The sequence below is a fragment of the Amblyomma americanum genome, chromosome 6 (assembly GCF_052857255.1).
Source record: "Amblyomma americanum isolate KBUSLIRL-KWMA chromosome 6, ASM5285725v1, whole genome shotgun sequence".
NCBI lineage: Eukaryota > Metazoa > Arthropoda > Arachnida > Ixodida > Ixodidae > Amblyomma > Amblyomma americanum.
The window spans coordinates 174,450,737-174,474,651 of record NC_135502.1 but is presented as its reverse complement, the minus strand read 5'-3'; the positions used below and the strand labels follow the sequence as shown (position 1 = coordinate 174,474,651).

The following is a 23,915-nucleotide window of genomic DNA, read 5'->3' as shown; positions in this document are numbered from 1 at the left end:
TTTTAAACGGGGTGCGGCCCTTACACGGGGTCGGCATTTTTCCGTAAATTTTTTCATACTACAGTGGAGCCTCGATTACGCATCCCGCAGCTTATGCTGCGATACGCATTTTTAGGACTAATTAGTGCAGCCGTGGCAAATCGTTCAAATACATAATGCATTGAAAGTATGAATGATAGGACACTCGCCCGACGACCGGCGTAAGTTAACTGCCCTGAGTAAAACAGGTTGCTAAATCACTTTACTGGAAAATGTTACATGATTCTAAGTTATAGAGATCCTCCAAAGATCAGGTGCTTGACTGACAGTATGCCTTTGCCGATGGTTCGGAGCGGCACCCCAGCGTGCAACCTGCTGCCATCAGTGTGAGGTGGTCTTTGCCTGGACTGTTTTTGCGTGCACTTCATTGTCAAAGGCCTTGCAGAAATCAATTATGCATTCAGTTAAATGAGAGGTTATTGTGTGATGATGAACTGGTAGTGAGGTTAGGGTATTTTATGATTAACTACGATTAAATTCTAGGCATTTTCGCTGCGACTTCATTGCGAGCACATTAGGCCTAGCAACACTGAGCAAATGGCACTTCGCTGCAAGGAAACGCGCCACTAACATGGGTGCACCCCATTCTGACTTTTGCGCAGCGTAACTTTTATCTTTTCTGGCATGAATGCTGAGGACACAAGACGAGTTTACAGCTCTGAAGCACCGTATGTTCGCGGTAACAGGCAGAGTTCGGCGCTTGGCATGACACGTCCGGGGTTGTACCGAGTGCTGCAAGCAGTTATCTTATCTTTTAGCTCCCAGCAAGAACGTACCATGTGGGAAAAATTCTGTGCACATGAAACAGTTCTGGCTTTTTTTTTCCCCAAAATTACCAGCTGCCAAGTTGGGAGTGCGGCCCTTACACGAGTACATACCGTATACAGGGAAAGGTACCAACCTGTAGACCTTGTCAGTAGGAACAGAACCTTTGGTGTGGCGACAAAAGTTGTATTGAAGCTTGTGGAGCCCCTCCTAGACTAAGGCTGCTGCATCACAACCGACAACATATACAAATCCACAGAACTGGTTGACTGCTTGCTCAAGAGGTGATCTTCCGACATCTATGGCACAACACGAGTGACTCGCAAAGACCTTCCTCCTGTTTTCGCAAGGCCAGAGCTCAAGAAAGGCAAATGCATTCCTTTCAAAGGGGCAAGTGTTTGGCTATACAGTGCATGGATAGAAAGTTGGTAATGGTTTTATTCACTGTCACAGTGCTGAAATGATGGCATTCACTGACAAAATGGGCAACGCAACCATGAAGCCAGAAGCTATTGCTGATTACAACCATACAGTGGGAGGCGTTGGCAGCTCAGATGAGTTGCTGTCCAGCTGCTGCTCACTGCCACGGTAGTCAATGTCGATGTCATACAAGAAGATCTTCCAACACTTATTGGCGGCCTACGATTCATTTGCCCTCTATCAGAAAGGAGAAGGCATAGCGTCTCATGTGGAGTACCGGCTGCAACTTGTTGAGAACATCAGCAAGTACTCAAATAATGGCGGTACCAAGAAGAAAGGGCAGCCTGGACATCCCCTGAGCATGAAATGGCTTGCTGAGTGCTACTTTCCATCGCACATCCCACCAATAGAGAAGACGCAAGAACCGACACGCCGCTGTGTGGTCTGCTGTATGAAGTGAGATGCAAATGGCAAAAACATCCGCAAGAAAACCAATTATCTGGTGCAGGTGGTTCCAGAAGGCCCTCTGCAACGTTACCACATTTTTGGTATGTCATCTAGTTTTAAGTAAACTATAGAGCAATAGTGCATCTTGTGCACGGCAATTCAAAGGCAACTCTTACTTTCTGGAGTTTCAGTATTCCATTTATTTATATCAAAATACACCTCAACGGCCCCAGGAATAAGGTATTACATGAGGGAGTCATGAATGACCAATAAAACATTATTATCTGCTATAAAATGTTTCCACAAATATTTGTCTTTTTTAAACAATGTACTAAAGGTGCATTAAGTGTCCCTCAAGTTTTTTGCATATGCAGTAAAATCTCGTTAATCTGAAGCCACTGGGTCAACCTACCACAGCAAAAAAACGGGGGATCCAGGCATAAAATTTCACTGCGGCGATCCGCTACCTTTATTTGGCGAACTTTGTGATTATCGTATATTGCCGCATGCCACGTAAAAGTCGAATGTCCAGCTCGTAGCCCTTGCTAGCGAAAAGGAGAGTTGGCTGTAAATATAAGTCCTGTGTGTCAGCTCACCGCTGCATTTTGTTATGTAGTTTCCCATGAGATTGCGTTGCAGCGTGCGCGCAACAAACGTGTAACGATCACAAGGACAGCAGTCTAAAGCGAATAGAGATCAAAGCAGAAAAGAGGCATTTCACCCTGCCTTTGCACTCATGTGTAGCGGCTAGCCGAACTGCAAACGGTCCCGTAGTTTCGAATTCAGGCTCAATGCACACGCTGGGAAGATCGCAAGTTTGCCCTTGCGCTACCTACCACTCATCCGAGGGAGCAACCACCAGCGCGAACGAGCGGGGTAAAATGCGCGATTTGAATTTGGTTTGAATACGAATTAATGATTTTTTTTTAGGCGTGGGGCCTGATGTGTCCTTCCGGTAATGGGCTCCGGCACGGGGCGTATGTTACCTGCCGCGCATTCAAAACTACTGTAGACCCCACAGATATGTTGGCTATGCGCGTAGATCAACTCTCAAGGGTGGCCTTTTTTTTTTTTTAAGAAAGGTTTACCTAACCCTCAACCTTGTATCTCCGAGGGGCCGTTGCTTTACTGGTTTGCGGCAAAATCAGGACCAGACATCCTCGCATAGCACTCCAGATCTTCAAATTGAACGGGCTGGTTTACGGCTCCGCTTCTAATTGCCCCAGTCAGTTTTACATTAGGAATTACAGAAACACAGAGATTTTTTGAATTATCTGGGATTTTGAGTTGACAGAGCTCGATTTTTCAAGCTTTTATTTACTGTACGTCTCCCCCCTACTACCGGATTTACACGATTGTAAGTCGACCCCCCCAAATTGCATGTCCGAAAAAAAAAAAAGTTTACGCGAATGTAAGTCGACCCGACCCCCCCCCCAATCGCTTGTTTGAAAAAAAAAAAAAAAAACACCAGTGGAGCGCTTCAAAAACGAAAATTTATTGCATAGATGGGCTATTCATCCTCACTTGAGTCATCTTCAGTGGTACTGCTGTCGTCGTCGCCGCTGCGATCCCACAACACATCGTCCTCCATGGAAAGCCCACACTTCCTAAATGACCGCACTATGACATCGCGTGGAACGGCCGCCCAAGCGGAAATCACACAGCCGCCAGGGAGACTCTCTTCATGCGCCCCGTTGGCGCAAGTTCCCGCCCTTCTGCCGCCAGCCACTCGTTGTACGCACGCCGGAGCAAGTCCTTGAATGGCTTGTTAATGCCAGCATCTAGCAGCTGCAGCTGCCCCGTCAGACCGCCGGGAATCACCAGCATATCTGTACCGGTATCTTCTTTTCGGAGCTCTGCCTTCACTTTCGCGGTAAGGTGGCCGCGAGGAGGTTCGGATTGCGATTTTTGAGGGATGCCCCTGGCCTCAAAACCCACACCCGACGATACCAATCAATAACTAAGTCGTCCGTCATAAAGCCTTTTTCATTCACTCGCACAATCACACCTTTCGGGAACATTTCTTTTGGCATAGTTTTTCTTTTGAAGACGATGTACGGTCGGAGCTTTGTGCCATCTGCCAAGCATGATAGCATAACAGTGAACCGAAGTTTCTCGTTTCCTGTCGTGAGAAGCTTAACCTCGCGAGCTCCCCTCACGCTCACTGTTGTGTTGCTCGTCATGTCGAAGTAGACGGGAGTCTGGTCCGCATTGCCGATTTGGCCGAGCAGGTATCGCCGCGAGTTGAGGAGCTTGAGGTAGTGCCTATGGAAGGCGAGAACTTTCTCCTCGTAAGCAGCAGGCAGCTTCTGGCATACACTAGTACGCCGACGAAGAGAGAAGCCAGCCCTCTTCATAAATTTCGAAGCCCAAGCCCTGCTGGCTTTGAAGTCAGTTCGGAGTATTCCAGCTTCCGCAGCAAAAACCCGGGCTTGTTGCGTGATCATTTCGCATGTCACTGGAAGGGACCGATCACGTATTTCGGTGACATACGCTGCAAGCTTGACCTCCAGCTCCAGAAAGCGTCCCGACTTCGGCCCGCGGAAACCTCTTCGCTTGGAGTCACAATCGAAAATTTTGTCTCGCTGCTCCCGCCACTCCCGCACCAACCATTCAGAAACGTCGAACTTGCAGCCCGCTGCGCAGTTGGTTTCTTCGGCGTAAATGATGGCCTCCTTCTTGAACGCTGCAGTGAATGAGCGCCGAATGCTTTTCGAACCTGGAGAGCTCATGGCGAAGCACGCGGCCGGCAGTCGAGTCAAAAGCACCAGCTCCAAGCACCACCAAACAAAGAGGGATCGGTGTCGGGGGCGTCGGCTCTTCCAGCAAACATCGGCATTCCCCAGAAGCGCCGCTGTTACGTATTGTGCAACCAACTGAAATAGCGGCTCTTCCATCAGCTAGTGACACTCCCGGGTGCTGGCGCAGACTCCGCGATTGGAACAGCGGGACAGCAACCCTTCCCGCGAGTGAAATGAAATGAAATTGGTTTTGGGGGAAAGGAAGTGGCGCAGTATTTGTCTCAAATATCGGCAGAAACCCAGTTGTAAGGGAAGAGATAAAGGAGGGAGTGAAAGAAGAAAGGAAGAACGAGGTGCCGTAGTGAAGGGCTACCGAATAATTTCGACCACCTGGGGATCTTTAACCTGCTGTACTGACATCGCAAAGCACACGGGCGCCTTTGCGTTTCGCTTCCATCGAAACGCTGCCGCCGCGGTCGGGTTCTAACCCAGGTATCCTGTTCAGTAACACTGAACCATCCCGGTGGGTAACGGTGTGCACAGTAAAAATAAAAAATGAAAAATCCTGGCCAAAAAGCCCACGGAATATCTGAATGCTACGGTTGGAGCCGTAGAGCAAACAAAAACTTCTAACATCGCAGTAGCGTCCCTGATAGATTGTTTTTCTTGCTTTTATTGGCAGTTCAAGGTTTCGTTTCGATTGTAAGTCGACCCCCCCACTTCGGAATTTTAAATTTCAAAAAAAAGGGTTGACTTACAATCGTGTAAATACGGTACTTGCCTATTTGAGCGCTGAGTGTATTTTAAATAAACAAATAAATGAATGAACCAGATGAGCTCTGCCAGAATCCACTGGCTGCAAAGATGACAAAGGGCAGCAGATTTGAAAAACCTCATTAATTCAGCCCCCTTAAGATGAATAATTTGGACTGCCGCCCGAGTCCTGCCAAGCGCCTTGCGGGCTGGTGTAGGTTAATTTGGACGAGCTCACAAAGTTGCGTTGCGTCATGGTATAATGTACTTGACAAGCGATCGTCCAAATATTCGTCCTGGGGCCTGAACTGCACATTCAGTACATTGTTTGGTGCGCTCCACTCGCGTGCGCAGAATGGCAGTGTGTTGCTGAGCGGCAGATCGATGAGGGAGTCCGGCCACATAGTTTTGTTTTTGGAGCTTCGCCGCCAGCCCACGACGATGGCCGCTGTTGGCCTTGAATGCCAGCTAGCCAGCCAGCTTATCCACACACCGTTTAGAACAGTTGCCATCTTGTAGATATTCATTTTTTGTTTCTTTGAAGGCACCTTGCCGCTTCGTCATTAGTGCGCGCTTCTGTCCTCATGGATTACTCTTGCAGCATGCCAAGACTCTGCTCATCTCATGCTGTTCGCCATTAGTGTGGTGAAACCTGTGAATAAATTCCAGCGCTACCGCATTTCAGTCTCAAAGAAGCCATGGAGACCTCTATCATTATGGAGCAGTCCTGCTTCTGACACTCCTGAAAGCATGCACGATTTAAAGCATTTGACGCAATTGCAAAAAATTGCTGACGTCATGTAATCTTTTTTTACATAGGGGTTAACCATTGTCCAGGTTTTCACCAAATAAATTTTACTTTCTCGTGAATGCTGTTTGTCGGAGGTGGTCATTCGTTATTCGACAGTCTGATAATTCGGACATTTTTTCCACTGCCTTGAAATCCGAATTAACGACGTTTTACTAAGTTTTTTGGGTGGCCCGATGGTTGTATTTGCTTTAATGACCGAGGTCACTGGATGTGAAATATAACATCCAGAGAAAGCTTGGAAGCAGATGAAGTACGGAAACTCAGAAATGGCACGTGCGTTAGGGAACATTGTCTAATCCTAGAAAAAGAGTGCAATTTTTCAAAAGATACACATTTTTGTGCACATTCATTCTTAATCCTTGACAGCTTCACCTTTGGTTTTGACTTATCGTGGCTTTTCCTGAGCCTTTGGTGCTAGTGCGCTGTTTTGCTTGTGGATCGGGGGAGGGCCTGTCTCGTCTCTGCCTCCTCTTCGATTCATTTTAGCGCTGGGTTTTTCATTAATTCGGTAAGTACTCAGCAGCTTGCCTAAAGCTATGAAATACTAGGGAGAGGATCATATCTGCAGCATGCAAGGCTTTGAAATGTGTGTGAGTTGCTTGCCAAAGGGGTTGTTTTATCGTTTTGCCTAGCTGGACAGTTGGCGCGAGTGTTACGTTGTCTCTCTGTGCAGGAAAAGATGAAGGGGAAGAACAAGCTGGTTCCGCGGCTGCTGGGTGTCACAAAGGACAGCGTCATGCGTCTTGACGAGCGCACCAAGGAGGTGGGTGCTCTTGGGCGTTCTGGCTTGTTCCATGGTTTTTTAACAAGGAGCCTAGTCCAAAATAAAAAACACTTTTAATATCATAAGTCACAACTATTATATTTCCAGGGAACTTGTATTTTTTCGTGCTGATTCCAAATGGGCCATTAAATTTCATGTAGAGCTAGTGCTTGTGCGAGGTTGCTTTCTGGGCTAGTTGGTATATCACAGGGGTTCTCAAATTTTTTGCCTTGAAGAATTCCAACAGCTTCAGTATGTGCGAAGGAACCCCCTCCCTCTCACATTCATCACTTTTTAAGTTTTTTTCACTTTTGTAGCCATTGTTTGTTTTCTTGATTTTAACAGACAGTTTTTATTAAATGCCCATCTCTCACTCATGCTTAGAACTCTTAACTGCAAGGCAGGAACTCCAAAAGCTAGTCACAAAGGCAAACATTCCACCTTATTCGCACACTCGGCAGCTGGGCTGTGCAAAGGATCACCTCGCTGCTCGCCCAGCTTTCCTTGACTGTCTGCCTCTCTCTACTCGGGCAGCAGCGAAGCTTGCGAGTTTTTTTTTTTTTTAATCATTATTATTGTTCCGCCACAGACTGCCTATTTGATGCAATTGGGATTGCCGGTGGCAAAACTAGGCCCGGCACTGCCGACACCATTGAATCACCTGGAAAAATGCCCCAGAAGATGCACACACATTTAGAGCAAAAGCTCTACTTCATGACCAAAGCTGCAAAAGCCGGGCCCATCGCTGAAGCCTTGACCTTGAATAAATAAATAAAATATTGCCGCGACTGGGATTCGGACCTGTGGCGATGCGAACAGATCAGCTTCACTGGCCACTGCACGAGAGCACTATGCTATCACCGCGGCTGATCACGCCTCGTGTTAAACTGCAACACACTCTCGCGCTATGGATTGCATATCGTCATCTTCAACTTCATCTGCGGCGCGAACAGATCAGATCAGCTTAACCTTGATCAGAGCGTAACCTGCATCTATTATCGTCGCCAGACGTGCCGACGATCCAGCAAAGCAAAACCATGAGCCAGTCAACGTACACACACTGGCGCAACAGTGTCTTGGTACGCTGCCAACTTCGCTGGGCGAGCCATCATACGCTGCCATCTTCACCAGGCGAGCCATCGCCGTCAACGTTCCCATCAAAACAAGCACGCAACATAGCTGCTGGCACACAGTGTCTTGGTGTGCTGCCAAGTTCTGAGCTGAGGGCGGTGCCGGCACTGAAGCCGTGAAACTGAGGAACAAGCTAGGAAGAGCTAATGCTCTGAAATTAGCTATAACAAACCAGATACTATGCCTGGCCCGCATGTGCCCACAAGAAGTGTACCGGAAAGGGGGGAGAGGCCAGTGTGGATGCTGGCGGAATCCATAAAAGCAGCCTGCGGAACCCAGTTTGAGAACCCTCGGTATAGCATACTGTATTTTGAAAGCGCAGGTAAAGTCTGAGGACAAGAAAGCAGGATAGAACAAGCTCTTCCCAACCGGTTCTCTCGTCCTTTGTCTTTACCTGTTCTTTGAAAATACGATATTATTGTACACATATGTAATATGTTATGTGTGAGACATTTTGCTGCAGGAAACTTGTTGAAATGCATTTCATTGCTTTGTCTTTTGTCTTTTCGTAAAGGAATGCATTAAGGTCCTGTCTGTCATAGAACTTGAGTTATAGGGTTTTGAAGTTACCACTGTAGAAACAGGAATACAAACTTTTCTTCCCATTTCTTAAGTGCCAACTTCAAATCTCCATAACTCAATTTCTATGGCAGATAAAATGATAGTTTTACCCTTATTGCATTCTTCGATGTCAAGACGTGCATTCCAGCACGTTTCCTGTAGTAGTAAAATTTTTTGACATTTCTCTCCAAAACCTTACGTAATGTATTACATAAGTGCTCGAGCACTAGTTCTACATGAAATGAAATGGTATGTGTATTTGGAATCAACACACAAAAACACTTGTTCCTTGGAAATTTCATAGTTGTGGCTTCATTAAAAAAGTATTTTTCTAAGACTAGCTGCCCTCCGCAACCCTTACTGGCCTTTTGTGCTCGAGTGTGTACAAAGTAAACTCCCAGCTTTATCCGAGGGTCTGCTAGTAGTGGGGATATCATTGTTATAGGTGAATTTCCAAGATGTTTAAAATAGGTTGCCTTTTATGTCATATAAGAAGCATAGCAAATAATATTTTACAAAACAGTAAGTTGGGTAGCATGTCATCCACTATTTTTGGCCACCAGCAATAAAATCAATTTTTTTTTTCTCAGTTTCTAATTCAATGTGCATCGTCAAAACAGAAATGTTATTCAACGATTCGTCAGGTGTTTACCTGACAAATCCTGTCACTTTTATGTTACTAAAAAAAAAACTGTTTAAAAAATGCAGCATAAGAACCGAAAAAATTGCTCATTGTAGCCTTTTGCCTTCGAGGAGGGGGCGACAAAACATGCACCATGATCACCGATCGGCGGACCATGTCCAGCCAAAGTTTCATTTTTCAGGTCGTCTTCTCGAGTTAGAACATGAAAGAAACACGACTGAAACCAAAGTGATGGTATTATAGCAGGAAACTAGATGACGCAGCTTGAGCAGGAGCGCAGACTTGAATGCAGGTTCAAAATGTTGAATGAGTTTGGATTTAATAAGGAGAACTGAAGGAATGAGTGCCGTAGCTGATGTGTTATAGAGCATGCGCTTTTCTTCTCTCTACTTCTGTGATTGGCCACCACAGTTCCTCTTCTCCACATTCCAATTGCCGCAGTATCAATGCCGATGCTGGCCAGATCAGCATCTTTGAGGCACTAGGGCTCAGTGATAATGAAGGGAGTGTGTTCAGGCCTGTAAAAAACGGTTGGAAAACTGGTGGTTCAAAAACAGAGACAGGAGTCAGAATCTGTATATCCTGAAAGCAATTTGGAAGTGTACTTAAAATAATGGGTAATTCTGTGATAGTGATTGAGGCTAAGAAAAAGGTTTAAAAATGAAATAAATAAATCTGAGCCTGGTGGCATCCACCATTGCCCTGTTTCAAAGGGTACGCTTATACCATCCATCCATCCTGTGAGAGTGGGACTGCACTGTTGAGGGAACAGAATCACGTGAGGGGGCTCATCAGTGCAAAGGCTTCGGGACTCCAGCTTGTGTACTTGGGGAGTTGCACCAGAGCATGGCAGTTCACGGCTAGGGCTGGCTCATGTGGACTGAATCACACTGCTGGCGTTACACGTTTTCTCTGTGATGATGATGTCTAGCATCAATGTGGGCATGAGTAACAGTGGTACATTCTGCTGTGGACTGTGATGTCTTGCCACAGTGTTTTTTGCTGAATCTGGCAACCAATCTGTGTGACGGCTTGTGTGAGAACTGGCAAGTCTTGTGTTCCGTTTTGTTTAGCATTTTAAGCAGCTGTGCCAAGTGCTTGAAAGACCATTGTCAATGCCTCGTGCGTGGAGAAATCAAGCTGGTGCTATATGCTTTCCTTTTTTTTAATGTTGCGCAGATAATGAAGGTGTGGCCTCTGACCACTGTGCGCCGGTGGGCTGCCTCGCCAAACAGCTTCACACTGGTGAGTTATTCTACTTCGATAGGGTTGTTTCTTGCATACTGCATGGTGGTGTTGCTTGCAGGGGATGTGAGTGCAGTCAGTACAGTAGAAACCTGTTGATGCATTTCCAATTCGTACACTCAAAATTGCAAGTAATAAAAATGTCCCTTAGAGTTGCACTAATTTTCTTCCAATTAATACATTCCCAGGAAACGCAATTTTCTAGCTACTACATTCAAAATTTTGACACATTCTAGTCATATAATATGTTTAGCAATCGACTGCACGTGTGCAGACATACGAGAACCTGGGAGCATACGACATGGAGCGAGAGTGCAGTGGCACCCACCAGCCATCGTGGCTTCTCTGCAAATCCTAGGCGCAAAGGGGCGAAGCGTTGAAAACTGTGCTAGCATTTGAGGGGGTCGTCCCTACAGAGAATTGACATGAAGAGGAGAAATTGCAGCAGCTTCACAGTGCCTAGTGGAAGGGGGGAAAAGCTTCCAGGAGCTACAGCTATGTGCTTGCATATGTAGAAGGGGTCCAAGTCTGGATGTGGCGGAAAAACGTTTAATGACCAAAAAAAGGTGTGGGCTGAGCTGATGGTTGGAGTCCTCAGTTCAAGGCCCCAGTGGCCTTGGCCCACAAGCGCACCAGTTGGATGAGTGCCGAGCGTAGGAAATGCAGCATGAAAAGCAGAAACGGTGCAACAGTGAGCCTGCGTGGCTGTTTCTCCATCGTGCAGTAGTGCAAGGGGGCGAAGCATTCAAAAACAAAGAGGAAGAGATCCCGGCTTGCCATTGCTGTCGACGTACTGAATGCACCATCTTGGACTTAAGCTGAGTCAATAGGACGAACTTGCTTGGATAGGCTTGGCTATTACACCTCATTGTTGCCACTTGAGTTCATGGCATGGTCTTCTTTGCCATCGATGTGGCCCACAAAGACAAGGCACGATCAGGTGCGATCGCATTGCGGTCCAGCTGTCCACCGCTTAGACAACAGCCCTGTTGCCCAATGGAAACAGACTGTTCTTGCTTTGCATGGGGAATGCATTGCAGCATGTTTGTAGCATGACCTGCGGCTGTGTCGTTTTGATTGGCATAGGTGATATGAGGTAATGCGAACATGACTAAAGCTTGACTCTGGCTTAGATGCGATCCAGTATTAATAATAATAATAATTAAAAATAATAAGTTTATTTCTCCATCATCTCCTAATGATGATGCAGGGGGAACAGAGTAAAGCTCTCATGAAAACTCGAAAGGACTGTGCAGAATTGATGCCAAAATTTAAAATAATGATGAAATGACCTAGTAAATGTTCAGAGCAGACTCCATTACTTGAAGTCGTAAACACAAGAGAGGCATTTCGTGCTCGCGTTGACAATGAGGCTGTGGCAGCTGCCGCCACCGTCTTCGCTGCAGATTGCACAACGGAAGCACAGTGCCCGACACGACACCGCTACTCATGGGGTAAGGGGAGGGGGTGGAGTCAAAAGCACTCGCCTCTTTCTGTGTGCTTGTCTGAAAAAAAAAACTTTCACGGTCTGCCTGTCTGAAGAAACTGAGTGCCTTGGCAGCTGTGAATTCTGCTCCCTCTTGATGCCAAATGCTCGAAATGTGAACATTTTCGCCTTGCCATCCTTGCTTCCACCGCACGTCTGCTGTCGGCACGCCTGAGTCGCACGACAAACCGAGCAGCGACGATAGTTGTGCAGCGCTCGTTCCATGCCTTTGCTGTGGAAATCACTGTGTTAGCAACAGAGAGGCACTGATCATGCTGGAGCACAGCTGGTTGTCACGTACAATCGACCGTTGCGATTGTAGACATCCTGCTGAATGTACTAGTTCATGCTTTACTGTCATGAAACCTTGATATGAATTCGCTGAATTTCAAGGAATGTTGCAGTCGTCAAGGGCAGTCGGCATGGTCACTTCGTCATATCAAGGTCGACCGCAGCAACACCTTCGTTACATGGAGTTCGCAGATACATATTTCAGTAGGGGTGGCGTTCAGGAGTTGAGGAATTTCGTAATATTGAGGAATATTTGCTACATGGAGGTTCGTTTGTTTCATCCAGGTTTAACTGTATTATTACTTGCAAGCAGAACCTGTGAAACGGCCAAGTTTGTAAATACTGTATAAAGTCATGTAAGGGCCGCAACCGTGTATGGGCCGCACCCTGTTTTCCCAAAGGAAATATTTAAAAAAATAATAACCATGTAAGGGCTGCACCCAAACTTTCCCTGACCCACGCGGGAACAGCTTTCGAAATGCACGCTCCATGGCCTCCACGATCAGCTCCGGCTGCGGGCAACGGTGCGCTTGAGCGCGGAGGCGACGCATGCGCACAGGAACTTCCAGGTGCCATCCACAGATGGCGCCCGAGGCCGCGGCTCATCTTCATCATTGTTAACTTTTTCCTCCGCCGCGAGCTCTTGCTATCCATATCGGCATCAGCATCACCAGCTCCAGCTTTTGTGGCTGTCAAAGGCACGGGAGTTGTGGTAGCATGGCAGTTGACTGTAGTTACGGCTTTTGTGTGCTGCTGCCGAGCGTTGCAATTTTAGCACAATGCGCAAGCGTCTCAATATCTACACAGCCGGGAGTTTGCTGTCGAACACGGCAAGTGTGCGGCAGGCAGGAAATTCGACATGGCCGAGAAATGTGTCCGACGATGGTGCAACCAAAAGGATGCATTGAGGAACGCAAGCTGCCTGCAAAAAAGCGTGCTTCCCGAGGCAAGCCGTGCAAGCTTCCCGAACTGGAAGAAGAGCTGCTCTGCTAAGTGATGGAAGCGGGGAACAATGGCTACACTTTGATAGCGGACATGCTGCGCGACTGCTTGTGGGATGAGCTTGCACCAGAGCACAGCACCAGTTCGTAGTTGGATTACTCCGCGAGTGATGACTGAGCGTAGAACAAATGCTGCTCACTCCCTGATTGGTGTGTTTCTACTTAAACAAATGTTTTTTTTTCGCACATCTCATGTATAAGTTGCTCTCCGAAAATTTGAAAAAAAAAATGCGACACTTATACGCGTTTATTGGTATATGAAGCTGGATTTTCGCCGAATAATGATTTTTACAGTTATGGGTGCAAGGCACCCGACCCTGGCTTTCCTCTGTAGTCATGCAGTTTCCTCTTCGTAACGAAATTCTCTGATTGGCCAATTACCTGATGTTGTCATCAGGGTCACGAGAGCTCAACTGACTAGTAGTCGAAGAGCACCAAGAAATTTGAAATTTCTCCTCAAAATTTCCTGATTGGTCAAGACAGGTCACGGGACCTTGCGACACCATCACAACCTGCCCACCATTGCCAAATTCAATGAAGTTGCCACCTCTCCACCAAGGCACTGCGCATGAGCCTTACGAGAGCACAGGAAGAGCACCCCGGGTCTCACAAGCCCCACCAGTGGCTGTGTTTGAAACAGCCACCTGCTGGGCAGTGGCGCATCGCTTATATGCTGCACCACTGCGCCAGCAGGGGTTTGAGGACTCCCTGCAATCTGTGAATACGATTGAGAGGGCTGTGAAGTCATCAACCCCACGTAGCCACCAGTGGGCCAGTCATAGGGCACTGCCAAGCTTTAAAATGTGAGGGCCTCCAAAATTTAGAAGTTTGCCCGCCGCCCAAAATTCTTAAGGACTCCTAAAATTTAAAGAGTAGGGGAGGATGGATTAAGATGGGTTTGTGGGTCAGATTAGTATAATCCTATATGATAATGCAATGGAAGGTATCCAAATATTCTAGAAGGTAATGACTCATGCGCAACATTTAAGTGCAGTGGAACTAGTTCTAACCGAAGCTTTGGTGGGAAGATCGCAAAAATTTCATTAGACACTGTTTAGACATTAGTGGCCATTAGACTAAATGCTATTGAATTTTCTTCTTAAAGAATGTGGTTAAGAAGGCCCCTTAAGTTGTTTGCACTTGGGCTCCATCGAAATGTGGCCAGGATTCGATCCCACATTCGAGACAAACGCCGTAACCACTGTGTTTTATCATTGCGGGTCAAGTGCAGTCGAACCTTTGTAAGTGGCATTGGCATAGGATCTCTATCATGAAGCTGCTTGAAGCAGCATGGCATGTGGAAAAGCCCATCGTGAACAATGCTTTTCTGTTGCAGGATTTCGGAGATTACTCTGAGTCATACTACTCGGTGCAGACCACCGAAGGGGAGCAGATCTCGCAGCTCATTGCTGGCTACATCGACATCATCCTCAAGAAGGTGGGCGCCTCCTGCTCTGCTTTTATTTTGGAATTGAAAATGGAACATTCCTCCCCCACTGTTTGGTTCATACTTGTGACATCAAGGCTGAAAGGAACTTGGTAATCATCATTTGGAAGTGGATATCAGGATCAGCCAAGCTTCAGGGATGTATGAGCAGAAAACTGTCTTGACATTGCCACAATTTGCTTGCAAAAGGAGTGATGCTGGTGATCCCTCTGTTTCATTTTTGGACCTTTTCCAGCTTGTGACAGCTCCCTTTTTAGTGAGAACAGTGTATTTGTCATCTGAATGCTGTAATCTACCGATACAGGCCAATTCCAGTTAGTTCTCAGTCTCCCTTTGAATCTTTAACTGCCAAATCAATTCCCGAAGAAACATACCAAAATCGCCAAATTTCTTTATTCATTTTTAGTCATTTTTAGCAAAAATGACTGGTGTGAGACTTAAATCATGTGCTAAAGGTGTGAAACGCTTTTCATGAACAACTACCGTTTTCTAGTGTTGAAAATTTCAACCAACACAGTAGTTGACTGTAACTCATCTTTGGCGGTGGGAGCAGTGCAACGTCGGGCCAGATGAATGTGTCTCGTCATTGGCGATATTGGTAAAATGTACTATAAAGAGTGCAGCTTGGAGTTGGCGGTTAAAGGGTTAAGGGGGGATGAGGGTCTTGAAAACTTTTTTTTTATTTCTTAACATATCTTCCTGAAAATTGGCATGCAGATATATCTTTGAATGCTAATCCCAAATATATATTCAGATTTTATATATCTCATCTAGAAATGAAGATATGGCAAAATAATTTATGCCACTTAGGTCTTTTCTTACGGCCCATTATGGTGATTTCTTAATTAAAAAAACTAGTTTTAAAGTAATGCTGTCATTCTTAAGGGCCCATTGCACATCCTAAAGCTAAAGAAATTTTTAAAAAGTCATCACATAGGTCATGAATGAATAACAAAGTAGGAAAAAAAAAACAATGCGGGAGTAATTAGCTTACATCTGACCTAATTGCTAGTCTATTGGGTTTAATGAAAATTGGAAAGCTTTAGGATGTAGCTGAGGTGTTGCTGAAGAAAATGATACCTACTTCACTAAAATCAGTCGATGCAAACATTATGAAAAGTTCCGTAAGGCAAAGGCATTTGATCGAAAAAGCAAAGCTGAGAAAATTGCATTCAAAGTTTTGCTTACTCTGCCATTTTTGTTTACTGATCATATGGAAAAATTTAATGCTTTAGCATGCCGCCCAGTCATTGCTGAACACAATAACACCAAATTTACAGAAATCTGTTCATGTAAAGATTATGAAAACATCTGTATTGCATTGGCACTTGACAAAAAAAAAAGCTCAGAAAATCACTTGCTACTTTCTTTGAATCTGCCACACATTCACAAAAGTCCTGGGCAGTAGTCCTGGGTGCTGTCAGGCTTGTGCTTCTTGGCCATCCTCTTCTTCACCTTTTCAGCATTGGTGTGACCCTTATCAGACCTGCACAGCCTTTGTTTATCTTTTTCAAGGCTCCTACCAATAAGGCAGCTCCCAGGCCTGTAACCAAGCTGTGCTGCAACAGCTCTGCTGGTTGTTGCCATTCCTTGGTTGAAGCGAGAAACTGCTTCTTGCGAGGTTAAAAACAGAGGACAGTGAGGAGTGTCTAATGCGAATGTTCAAGCTTCAGCTTAGAGCGCACAACGTCTTGGCGCTCTGCAAAGTTCGCCGAGCCCCCCCCCCCCCCCCCCCCAGTAGCTCTCCTCAAAATATATATAAAAAAAATAAATGATGTTATCAGCGGCGGCAGCGGCTTGGCGCGCTGCCAAGGTCCGCGCTGCGCGTGCTTGTCGAAGCGTTGAGCACGCGAGCTCGGTTCAGCCGCGTCCGCCGGCACGAAGCGGCGTGCGCAAACGCCGAAGTCGACGTTAGGCTTAGGTCAGCCGGCTCGGCCGCTTCCGACGACACGAAATTCGAAGCGGCTTGCAGCGTATCAAAAGTCGATATTTTCCACGGGCTTAGTCCAGGCACATCCACCGGCACTGCAGAGACTTGCGGTAACACCGAAGTTGACGGCGATCGGCATTGTCCAGCCGCGTCCACCGGCGATGCTGGCGTCAACAGGGTTTGTTCAGCCGCGTCCACTGGCGAAGCTGTTGTTGGCGAGCTCAGTCCAGCCGCATCCACTGAGGGTACAGCAGCTTGCGGCATCACCGAAGCAGCAGTTCTCGACGATGCAGCGCTCTACTTATTCCATGCGCGTCTCTTTTTGCCGACTGCTTTTCGCGTGCTTAATTTCAAGCGCGCGTCTCGGGCCATCGTGAGACACGGAACAAAGACACCAGGCAGGCAAATACACCCAAAAGCACGAAATTCGAGGCTAAAAGAAGCGATTCAATACCCAAAATATCTACAATAAGGATAAGGAAAACGGCAGAACGAAAAATACTAGGAAACAAAGAGGAGCGCGAAAATTGACGGGCGTGCAGGCGAAAGCAGACGACGGGAAGGAGCCGTACAACGCGGCCGCGGGGGGCAAAGCATGCGTCACGGCCAATCAGAGGGCTGCGCCTCGAGGAGGCGCCCGTTTTACCCAATCGGCGGCTGTCTCGCGACGCTTTCCCCCTTGCGAACGGGTGCTGATAGCTCCGCTGTGCGAGGGTCTACAGCTTGCCGAAAGGCGCCAAATTGGAGAGCGGGAAACCAGCTTTCAAACGAGACCAAGATGGCGCCGATCGGTTCGCGTCGCGCGGAGCTATGGCAGCTTGAAAATGGGGCAAACCTTCGCGCTTGGCGTTCAATTTCGGCTCACCGACATTTTCTAAATTGCCGTTTATTTCATACTTTGAGTTGGAATTCAGCTAAAATATTTTGTAGAGGCATAGTTGGGACATTAAAGACTTCAGAATGGCAATTTTTGAAAATTGCCATTTTTGACCATTTTTCGCGATTTCAAGACCCGCGTCCCCCCTTGTGGGGGCTTGAATTGGGGAGATAAGTACTTTCTCCCCACTCAATCGCGGCTGACACGGTTCAAAGCCGCCCGGACCCCACCCCGTGATCGCGTACGCTACCGAGCGCACACCGACCACGGCGGGCCTTGCTCTGGGGGAACAAAGGAACGACACATTGGCTGACACAAACAGGCATTTATTGCTACAGAAACAATAACGCCAGCTGGCAACAAGGTACGCTAATGAATCGAGGTCGTCCGACTCACCAGCAAGGTTCCGAGCGAATGTTCGCCCGCGCTAGGGCAAGGGATATAAACTCCGCAGGCCGGACGGGACGAGTACGGGAGCCTGTCTCCCCGTCGCTTCTTCGCCCCGTCGGCGAAGAGCGGAGCCCCGAGCGACGCGTCCGCCCAGGGTGATTATCCCGGCCCAAGAGACCCCATCTCCCGCGGGCAGGCTTCAGCAGTCCCCCGCGCAGCGACGCTGGCGCCCTCTCTTGCCAGTTAATGTAACTGACAAGGGAATCCGCTCAGCCTCGAGGTGAGACCGCCGCTGCACGGTGCCTCGCGGGAAAGCAAACTCAGGGGGCTGCAGGGCAGGTCCCCACACCCTTAAGCCAAAAGAGTGTGCAGAAGTGTCTGGTAAAGAAGTCGATAGTTGGACGAAAACTCTTCTGGTTGGGGACAATCATAATAAAACTTAAAAAGGGGGACGCCAACAAAAAGTAAAAACAATAAACAAAACGACGTTTCAGCTCCCGTACGGGAGCCTTGTTCACAATGAGAAGGATTAGGAAGTGCATCGAGATTAAATACGCTCGAAAAGAGGGCGCAGGGGGTGTGCGTATACAGGGGTTAGATTTCCAGTGTTGCGATTGAGGGTGCGATTAGTCGCTTGAATGAATAATGATTCGAGATGAAGGCGACGGTACAGATTCTTTTCAGTTGCCAGCACGTGTACCCTACCCCAGTCAATATTGTGGCCAGTTGATACGGAGTGTTCGGCGATGGCATAAGAGATAACTTTTCTGTTTTTAACATCATTACAGTGTTCTTTTAGGCACCTTTTAAAATCACCAGTCTCGACAATGTAGACGCTGTCACAACCGGAACACAAGATGCTGTAAACAACGCTAGGGTACTTTTCTTTGGGGAGAGCGTCTTTGACGTTAACCAGCGCATGCCGCAGTTTTCTTGTGGGGACATGGGCAACGTGAACTTGGAATGTGCGCAGAATGCGTGACAAGGCTTTGCTTATTCCGGGTGTGTAGGAACAGTGGCACGTTTCAGAGGGGACGACACGGGAGTTTCACGCGTCGGGCAAGATAACTGCTTTTCTACGGATGCCACAAAGGAGCTGGGTAATCGTTGTGCTCGAGTTCTTGCCGTACAGTATCAAAGTTCACTGCCCGATCTTCACAAAAACTGCCTTTGCGTTCTGCGTGTTTGAACAAGGTTGTGACAACAGATTTCTTTTGACTGATTTCATCAAGAAGGTAGGCGACACATCTCCAGACGATGACGAAGAAGTGGTTTCGTTTGACGTCGAGTCGCTTTTCACATGCGTCCCCGTTGACCTGGCCATACAAGTATGCTCTGCTTCCCTTGAAGCTGACAATTTTTTACCACAAAGGACCCCCATTGACGTCCCATATCTCCGCAGGCTCTTACTGTTCTGCCTGGAGAACACTTATTTTGTCTTCCAGGGCTCTTTTTACCGACGACTTTAGGGCACGCCAATGGGCGCCTCTATCTCAGTGACTGTCGCAAATCTGACTATGGAATTTGTCGAGCGCCGTGCCCTTGAAACATTCCCATCACCGCCAAGAATTTTCCTTAGATATGTAGACGACTGCTTTTCCCTCATTCGGAAAGATGATTTGCTGGCCTTTTCTTCCCATTTAAATTCTATTGAAGAAGCGATTGATTTCACCGTCGAAGAAAAAGTGAATGGTGCATTGCTCTTCCTGGACATATTGGTAAAACGAAACAGTGGAAACCTATCATTCAGCGTTTACAGGAAGCCCACCCACAACGAAGATACCTCAACTTCAAATCTGTTCACCCGGCCAATCAAAAGAAATCTGTTGCCACAACCTTGTTCAAATGCGCAGAATGCATATGCAGTTTTTATGAGGATTGGGCAGTGGACTTTGATACAGTACGGTAAGAACTCGCGCACAACGATTACCCGGCTGCTTTTGTGGCATCCGTAGAAAAGCAGTTATCTTGCCCGACGCGTGAAACTCCCGTGTCGTCTCCTCTGAAACGTGCCGCTGTTCCCTACACACCCGGAATAAGTGAAGTCTTGTCATGCATTCTGCGCACATTCCAAGTTCACGTTGCCCATGTCCCCACAAGAAAACTACAGCATGCGCTGGTTAACGTCAAAGACGCTCTCCCTAAAGAAAAGTACCCTGGCGTTGTTTACAGCGTCCCGTGTTCCGGTTGTGACAGCATCTACATTGTCGAGACTGGTGATTTTAAAAGGTGCCTAAAAGAACACTGTAATGATGTTAAAAACCGAAAAGTGAACTCTTATGCTATCGCCGAACACTCCGTATCAACTGGCCACGATATTGACTGGTGTAGGGCACACCTGCTGGCAACTGAAAAGAATATGTACCGTCGCCTTCACCTCGAATCATTATTCATTCAAGCGACTAATCGCACCCTCAATCGCAACACTGGAAATCTAACCCCTGTATACGCACGCTCCCTGCGCCCTCTTTTCAAGCATATTTAATCCCGATGCACTTGCTAATCCTTCTCTTGTTGTTTTTACTTTTGGTCGTCGTCCCCGTTTTTAAGTTTTATTAGTCTCTGGTAAAGTTCAAGATGGAGCAGAACACACTTTGGTACCAAGGCTCGTGGGAGGGAATGGCCTGAAGGCATGTTGTAGTTGTATCTCTGGGTCCAGATGTGGCATTGATTTTGGTGGATGTCGTCTGAAGATTCCCGTGGTTTTTGGCCCTGCAGAAGAAAGCCAAGGACCACCTCGGCATTGACGGAGACGAGGGTTCCACCATGGTCGAGGACAGTGTCTCTCCAGCAAAGTGAGTGTGTCATGCTGACCGTTTTGACAAGTTTTACTTGCTGTGTTTGTTAGCCGGCTGGTGCCTGTCCCATTGTTTTCTTGTGCCTTCTTTGTCCTTGTCCTTTTTGCACCAACTTCAGAATCAGCCTTAGCTGTGCATTAACTAGGCCAAACCAAAGTACTTTTTGATAAGAAAGCTGCTCCCTATTTGTACTGTTTGTATGTCGTGCTCAAAGCTGCTGGCAGCACATGGTGTCATCACTTTTATGTCGCAAGGTTGTAGTCATGTGAAACTGCTTCACTTAAGTTCGATGTTATCATAGGTGCTGTCCAAGCCTGATCTCAAAAGTTCTTCGTCAGCTTTAAATTGAGCACGACCAAGAGCAGCGGTGCTTCTGCTCTTTGCAGACCACTGAGCTTACTCGTTGACATCGCCATAACCATATTGTTCACCTCTTTGTAGGCACAAGTTAGCCTAATGAACAGCTTGAATTGCATACTAGTCCTCTTCTTCGTCTATGTTGTCACCATGAGCATGACAATATAAGCGATGCTAAATTCACCTGAACCAAAGTAATCACCGCTATGTCTGGCATGTGCTCAAAAAAAGCTGTAAGTTTGCTTTGTACTAGGGGTGTGCAACTACTAACACCAATCGAATATGTATATAATATCTGTTCGGTATGAAAAAAATAAAAAAGATAAACAGGCAAATATTGTTGCTCTTACTTTGTTTTTCATTATAGGATATGGTCTTTGCAACCGAACTGAAATCAAACAAAAGTAGACTTGGCATGGCACTGTGAAAAAAAAAGAAAAGAAATTATGTGCACAAGAATGTATACTGGTTGATTAGACATTAATGTAATGTGGGCATGCAAAATGAGTGGTTTAATGAAATCTATGAATTGAACATAATGGCTAGTAAAGCCTCATTAATTTGGGTTTCAAGGGAGTAGAAGAAATGTCTGAATTATCTGAAGGTTGAGTTATTGAGTGCCACTCCCACCCGAAATAAAAAGCTGCTGAAAATGGGGTGAGGACTTGTGAGGAGGCTGCATCAACAGTATTTGACGAGCGCACAGGTTTGGTGTGCCAAAAGAATAACGCAGACTTGAGCAAGGGGTGTCCACAGTGGTGCGGAATGGCAAGAGTGCTTCTAAAAAGAAAAAGAACTGAACAGCAACATGCCAGTTGGCATCCAAAAGTGATGTGCAGCTGGATTCAGACAGCTAGAAAATACACGGCTGATAGCCATCATCGCTGCGTGCTGATGGCGAGGCTCAGGAACTGAAGCTATATGCCCAGGTTGTTCTTCGGCCTATGACATCGCAGGAAGAAACCCACCCTATGCCACAACACATGGGTCTGTGGTCTGTCAAAAACAGATGGCAGTGCCAAACATGCCAAATCCAAACCCAGAGTGGCAGGAGGCTGTGCTGTCCAGCTGGGATAGAGCTGAGGGCAGCCGAAGCTGCAGGTGGCCTGAACTAGGGATGCCTACCAAGGAGGCTGAAAATTTGCATATTCTTGAGCTAATAAGGTTTTTCAACTGCTCAGTCAGTCATTCACAGTCGGTCAGTCACAGTCAGTCAGTCTCATGTCACAGTTGACAATGAAATGGCGGGGCTCTTCCTAGAAGGTTTGTGAAGGCGACAGAGTGAGTGCCCTGTGTGTGGGCGTTAAGTATGAAAAACATTATGGAACAATCAAACAAGGATTTGGCAGAGACACTTAAAGCTGCTTACGTTTAAGAAGGCATAAGCCCGCTCACTCACGTTGTGAACGCAGTCGCCACACACTGTGGCATGATGTAAACTGATGCTATGGAGCTGGCAATTCTCTGCATGGCTCTACGTAGCCGCCGCCGCTGCACCCCTCTGCTCTGCGTGCTAACTTCATGAAGGCAGCCCGTGTCCCCCTCCCCCATCAGCTGCCGCATCAGGTGGCATTCGGATGCACCGACTGTCTGCTCGTGCAGATCATATGAGGTCATTCTCATCTTTACATTCATAGATTTCCGGGAGTCCTCCCCATACCACTCCTGGTGCAGTGGGGCAGAAGTTAAGCAGTGCGCCACTGCCCTGGAATGGGCTGGCAAGTGCTGCCACCAGTGGAATTTGTGCGATTCACGTCCCGAGCAACCTCGTGTGACCAGTCATTAATTTAACCACCACCTGCCAGGTTGCATGTGGACACCATCTTTTATGGGTACCATCAAGTGTTAACACACACACACAAAAACACACACCCAGACATGCTTTTTAACTCGATGGGGCAAGTAAGACTTAAGCCTTAAAAAAGTGGCCACTTTCGCAAGATGACTGTCTGAAGAAGTTGCCATCTTGTTTTTCATTGTGTGGTATGTGGGAAAGCCCACTTGCGGAATTTCCCATGACATCCAAACCCAGCAGCGCCCAGTGACATAAGCTGTGGATTGTTACCGGTCTCAGCGATGGACAACAGAGGAAAAAGCTGGCTTGTGACTGGTCTCTGTAGTAAACAACAGAGAAGGAAGCAAAAGGGAAGCATTCAGACTGCTTTTCTCGCGCTGTAAACTTGATCTTCAGATGATTTGCCCAGATATTGGGGTTTTGCTGCCACTGGATTTATGAAAGTCAGCAGTATTCAGTTACTGCCGAATAGTATTTGGAAATTTTTTAATACTCTTGTCTCAAGTCAGATACGAACTGGCTAACAAACACCTTGAATTTATGTTCTAAATTCCGAATATTTTGCATATTCGTACTTTATTCAGTATATCTCTTTCATGAATGTTAATGCAGTGGGTGTAGTCAGGCTGATGATAATGATGATGATGATGGTGACCCCAGTGTGATGTACCCCTCTAATGGCAGAACTGTCAGTTTTGAAAACAGGATATGTAGGCATAGTCTGTGTGTTCTTTGAAGTGGAACATGTCACAGTGGTTACCACGACAGCAACACGTGGTGCCATGCTTGTGGCAAAGCACAATAAGGTGAAGCTTATAGCGTGAGGGTTGACGATTAGGCATCCACGTGTGTGTACTGGTGTGTCCAGCATAATCATTCTTTACTGAGCACTGGTGGCATGCTCACGGCAGCTTCCATAATTGCAGGCGCAGGTTTCTTAACTCCTAGAGAGTACTGTGCAGTGTAGGCTGTTGCCAGGGGCCTATTGGTGGGTTTCAGAGCAGTGTGCGGTTTGCGCCTGTTATTTCTCTTGCAGGGCAACCATCTTGCAGCACACACCTGCCGCGAAACCGTCTCAGCCGGCAGTGGGCTCTGTAGCTCTCCCGGCAGTGGTGCGCCCTGGTGCCCAAGGTGTGCATAACGTTTATTCTAAGGCCTTTGGATAACCTGGCTGTGTGAGCGATGCAGCTGCCCAGGCTGCCAGAATAGCCGCACAGTTCTCAT

General features: G+C 47.0%; 1 protein-coding gene across 6 annotated transcripts in view; it reads left to right on the top strand.

Annotated features, from left to right (window-relative positions):
* The window catches only part of rhea (Talin_middle and talin-RS domain-containing protein rhea), a 411,461-nt gene that overhangs the window by 137,308 nt on the left and 250,238 nt on the right, over positions 1-23,915 (top strand). For all 6 annotated transcript variants that reach the window (XR_013306466.1, XR_013306465.1, XR_013306467.1 and 3 more), the window contains 5 exons: positions 6,650-6,739; positions 10,254-10,319; positions 14,434-14,535; positions 20,460-20,536; positions 23,728-23,822. Coding sequence is in view for 3 of the 6 variants with exons in the window: in XM_077628096.1 (XP_077484222.1) it covers positions 6,650-6,739; positions 10,254-10,319; positions 14,434-14,535; positions 20,460-20,536; positions 23,728-23,822 (430 nt within the window). In the remaining 3 variants the exon portion in view is untranslated. The remainder of the gene's footprint in view (positions 1-6,649; positions 6,740-10,253; positions 10,320-14,433; positions 14,536-20,459; positions 20,537-23,727; positions 23,823-23,915) is intronic.